Here is a 5,000-nt window from a genome sequence, read left to right on the forward strand (position 1 = left end):
TTCATCATCCTTTGGATTATTTCAATGGGTTTTGCAACTAAAGTAAAAAGGTTAAGATTCCTCGAGTCGCTACATTATTTCTGAAGACCTTAAGATGAGAGCAATATTAATATATCAACACTATAGGTATTAGTTAATGCAATAATAATTCCAAAACTCCCGTTCTTTGCACCCACACAGAGTCCCGTCAAGGTTTACATGCGGAACATGAAGCCGGACATTAAATACACGACCATGAGTCTGTCGTCCTCCACGACCTGCCGAGAGCTGATCCTCATGCTCCTGGCGAAGTTCCGTCTGCGTCACCGCGACCCCAACCTGTTCTACGTCAGGATGGAGGTCGTGGTTCGAAGTCCCGGCGGAGACGCTCCCGCTCGACGGCTCTTGGTGCTGGACGACCACGCCTGTCCGGCGGAGCTGCAGCAGTGTCGTCCCCGCGGGGAGGCGCGCTTCAGCGTGGGCGTCCGTCGAGGCGGCCTGCTGCGCGTCCACGACTCCATCCTCATGCCTGGGGTGAGTGCTGGCTTTTGGGGCTTTTTGGCTTTTTTAGAGTTAGATGATTTTGGTGAACCCGTTTTCTGTTTAGTAATAGGACGAGAATTGTCTAATTTACAAGTTCCCCCTCTCGTCGTTTCCAGTCCCAGTACAAGTCGCTGCTGGTCTCGTACCGCACGACGGCAGAGGAGCTCGTACAGCTGCTCCTCAACTGCTACAGCAGCAAGGAACCCCCCACGAACTACGAGGTACACGAAGTCAACAAGAACCCGTACAGCGACCGGCCGCTACAGCCAGACGAATTCCCTCTCCTGGTGCAGAGCGAGTGGCCGAAAGCAGCGCGCCACAACTACGCCTTCGTCCTGCGAAGAAACATGTCACGTAATGTCTTCCTCAGAGCTAAGGTAAGCTTATAGGTTAGGTCACACTTGATACAGCACACGCAATTCGTATCGAATGTTGATGACGTGAACTGTAAGAGGATCGCGTCACATTTCCTTCGACGTCTAACGTTTGCCGTCTCACTTTACAGACGACGTGGAGACACAGCCTGGCGCACTCGAGCACCGACACAGAATCCGACCCCGAAGACCACAGCGCCACTCGTGCCCCGAACTCCTTAAAGAATATGTTCATGAGGACCTCCGGCACCGATCCCATAGCCGTGTCCTTGGGTCCCTCGGGAGACCTGTTGTTTTCTCCTTCTTCGTCCTTCTTGTCCAGAAGCTCCTCCGATTCGGGGTTCTCTTCGCCGTCCTCGTCAAGATCGTCTACTTCTTCGGACACGCCCACACCCCCTTCGTCACCGCCACGTCCCTGCACGTCACCACGCCCGTCGCACGTCCTCACACTCTCTCTAGAATCCTGCTTGACGTTCACCACCAAAGTGTCCCCGGAACACGACAGCGACTCCGATATATCTTCGGAAACTACGGTCCTTTCCAGTAGTTCTCACTCCTGCGAGGACGTGTGTGACGTCACGGATCACTCCCCTTCGGAGGAGAATTCTTCGTGTGATATCGTCTCCATTTCTTCACTGAAAGGGACCTTCATAACGATCCCAGACGCAAAAGCATCTCCTCCGCAGTCGCGCAAACCTATTCGAAGCCTAAAGAAACAGTGCGCAGTTGACGAAAGCTCTTTTTACATATGAAACTTTTACGCTGTAATATCTCTAGTGAACGGAACATTGGGAGACTGACTGTATATAACAAACCTATATTTAGATTAAATGAAACCCCACACGCGTGCAAAGTCACTCAAAGCCCGCGTTTCATTGGGATTCGAAGCTTCAGTGGAACTAAATCTAAAAATGGTGAAGCTTCACTTGAATTGAATCTGAAGCTCTTGTCTCCTGTTTATTGACGTGTGTTGCAAGAGCGGCCCAGGTGCTAAAGAACAAAAAAATTATTTGTCTAGTCTTAACACACAGTACAACGGAGCAGAATTTGTTCTGGTTTGTTCTTGGTCGTAAATAGTGTTAGCCATTGTGGGTAATAGACCCATTAATTAAGGGCCCATGTACAGTAGATTTTATCATAACCAGAAAACGGAAGTGTACAAGAGAGAACGTACAAGAACATTCACTATTTTTAATCAGAAGGACGCAAATAATCAGCAAAAGTATAACACTTGTTCAGCTGCCATAACTTTCTTGTTCTCAGAAGAATGTTTATAGTCATTGTCTTAGTCATAGTGTAAATCTGTTATCATTAATTGCTTTTTTTTTGTATTATAGAGAGATGCACAATTGTTAAGGGAATATATTTGTATGTGATTTCAAAGGACCAATTGTGCTCGCTCGAAGATTTATGTATATAGACAGAGGAAAAAAAAGGGGGAATAGATTAATAGTTAAGAATTTACACAAAATATTGATGTGCCAAAGATACGAGATTTTGTATTTTCAAATAAAGAAGGACAATTGTATGTTGTTTGTTTATATGTAAATATTGCTACATTATCCATTAGTTATATAGTCAGTTATAATTCAATAAGAATACAGTCCGTACGAATGTACATAAGAATGTACAGATAATTTAAAACGTACATGGAAGAATACAGTTATTAATAATTTTTGTTCGCACTATTCATTCTAATGATATATATAACAATAAAAACAGTCTATTCCGTGGAAAAGATAAAAATGATAAAGGCAAAAGCATATAAATACGAGTAATTATATCTCTTTATAACCATCCCATAAAAAAAAAAATGAAATAAAATAAACGTAACAATAACAATAACAAAATAAACAGAACACTTAACTACGACAACAACAGAATTAAATACAATTACACGCTACTTTTCCTCTACCTTGTTCGGGGAAGCCACGCCCCCTTCCTTTAAAAAAAACAGCTGATTGGGTTCATAGAAAACGGTGTTTAATTTTTCAGTTTTTTTTCGATTTTTTTTTCCTTAAGCGACTTTTAAAAATTGCAACTGGAAAGATTGAATATCGTATTATGAGGGGGTTGTGTTTTTTTTGCAATAAGGGTTAATTAAGTAATAAAAAGCTGCTTAATTAAGAAATACGCGTTACGAATAGTTAATATTAGTTGAAATTATGTTAATAATTATGGTATTAATAATAATGATGATAATGATTATGGTGATATTAATAATAGTGATGATAATGACCATACTACTAATGATAATGATAACGATAACGAAAATGATAACGATAATGATAATGAAAACGATAACGATAATGATAATACCAACGAATACTATTAATCGAAACACAGTTACGTTTAACCTTTAACACTAATTAACAGTCATAATAAATTCGTCCTTTTTTTTCTTAGTGTAGAAAGGAAGGACAAAAAAAGGAGAGAGAGATTTCACTAGAAACTCTCTATAAGGAAAACAAGGAAAATAACAAAGAATTTTTTTTTTTCACGAGAGGAAATAGAGACAAACTTGATAATATAATAGCAGTCGCACGGAAGGACAAAAACAAAGAGAAATTAAGGATGAGACTAAGGATGGAAGGAAGGAAATAGGTAATGAGGAAGGGAAGAGGAAGGAAGGAGAGAGGGAGGGAGGGAGGGGGGGAGGGAAGGAGGGAGGGAAAAGATGTGAAAGTTATGTAATTATATCGATTGTCCGACTTTCCACAAGGAGCTGTTAATGACTGTTAGGTTAGCGATTAGCGTAAACACACAAACATACATACACATTCACAAACATACACACACGCACACATTCACAAACATACACACCTACCTACCTACTCACCCACCCACCCACACACACACACACACATACACAAACATACACACCCACCTAACCACACCCACACCCAAACACACCCACACATATCCACAACATACACATTCCTACAAGACACCCACACACACCCCCACAAAAAAAGCACAAAAAAAAAAAAAATAATAATAGATAAAAAAAAACACCCACATATACACCCCCTCAAAAAAAAAAAAAATCAATCCTTTTTTTTAATCCACTATTTTTATCCTTTATTTTCCCCAAGACGACAGAGAGAGACATCAAGGTCACACACACACGAAACAGCTGTCAACTGATCTGTCTCCGGGAACCTTCTGGCAGGGGGGGGGGGTAGGGTGAGGTAGAGGGGGGATATATAAGCGTGTGAACTCAGCTGGTCCGTTCAGGTGAGGTAGGGTGAGGCAGGTGAGGCGAAGGGAGGAAGGGGTGGGAGGTGGGGGGTGTGGAGGGTATGGGGGAGGGTATGGGGGAGGGAAGAGGGTGGGGGGAAGAGGCGAAGGGAGGAGGAGGGAGGGTGAGGTGGGGGAAGAGAGGTAGGGGGAGATGGAGGGTGAAGTGAAGTGGAGGGAAGGGGGAGAATGGAGGGTGAAGTGAAGGGGAGAGAAGGGGGTAAGAAGGGTGGAGTGGAGGGTGAAGTGAAGGGGATACGGAAGAGGGGAGGGGGAAAGGAAGAAGAGGAGAGGAAGGAGGGGGAAGGGAAGCTGAAGCAAATGGGACTTAGAATAGAGAGGGGGCAAGGAAGGGAAGAGAATAAGAAAGGAGAGTGAAGCGAAGGGGACTTAGAAGGGGGAGGAGAAGGGAAGAGAATAAGAAGGGAGAGTGAAGCAAAGGGGACTCATAAGGAAGAGAGGAAAGAGGAGGAGAAGGGAGGACGGGGGAAGGGAAGAGAATAAGAAGGGATAATGAAGCGAAGGGTTAGACTTAGAAGGGAGAGAGGGAAGAGGAGGAGAAGGGAGGACACGGGAAGGGATGAGAACAAGAAGGGAGAGTGAAGCGAAGGGGTCTCAGAAGGAAGAGAGTGAAGAGGAGGAGAAGGGAGGACGGGGGATGTGACGAGAATAAGAAGGGAGAGTGAAGCGAAGGGTTAAACTTAGAAGGGAGAGGGTCCAAGGAAGGGAGAGGGAAAGGGGGAGGGGGAAGAAAAGGAGAAGGGAGAGTGAAGCGAAGGGTTAGACTTAGAAGGGAGAGAGAGAGGGGGAGGAGAACGGGGGAGGGGAGGGGAGAGCGGGGGAAGGGAGAGGGGTCCAAGGAAG

At 44.4% G+C, this 5,000-nt stretch overlaps 1 protein-coding gene across 1 annotated transcript in view; it reads left to right on the forward strand.

Moving 5' to 3' along the window:
- Positions 1-2,424, forward strand: part of LOC122246902 (uncharacterized) — a 6,948-nt gene extending 4,524 nt beyond the window's left edge. Inside the window, exons 3-5 of the mRNA XM_086542831.1 lie at positions 181-513; positions 639-899; positions 1,028-2,424. Of these exons, the coding sequence (XP_086398957.1) occupies positions 181-513; positions 639-899; positions 1,028-1,648 (1,215 nt within the window). The 3' untranslated portion in view covers positions 1,649-2,424. The remainder of the gene's footprint in view (positions 1-180; positions 514-638; positions 900-1,027) is intronic.
- The last annotated feature ends 2,576 nt before the right edge of the window (positions 2,425-5,000 follow it).

This window comes from Penaeus japonicus, unplaced genomic scaffold (assembly GCF_977035675.1).
Source record: "Penaeus japonicus unplaced genomic scaffold, GWHDUDI00000001_assembly GWHDUDI00000012, whole genome shotgun sequence".
Lineage (NCBI taxonomy): Eukaryota > Metazoa > Arthropoda > Malacostraca > Decapoda > Penaeidae > Penaeus > Penaeus japonicus.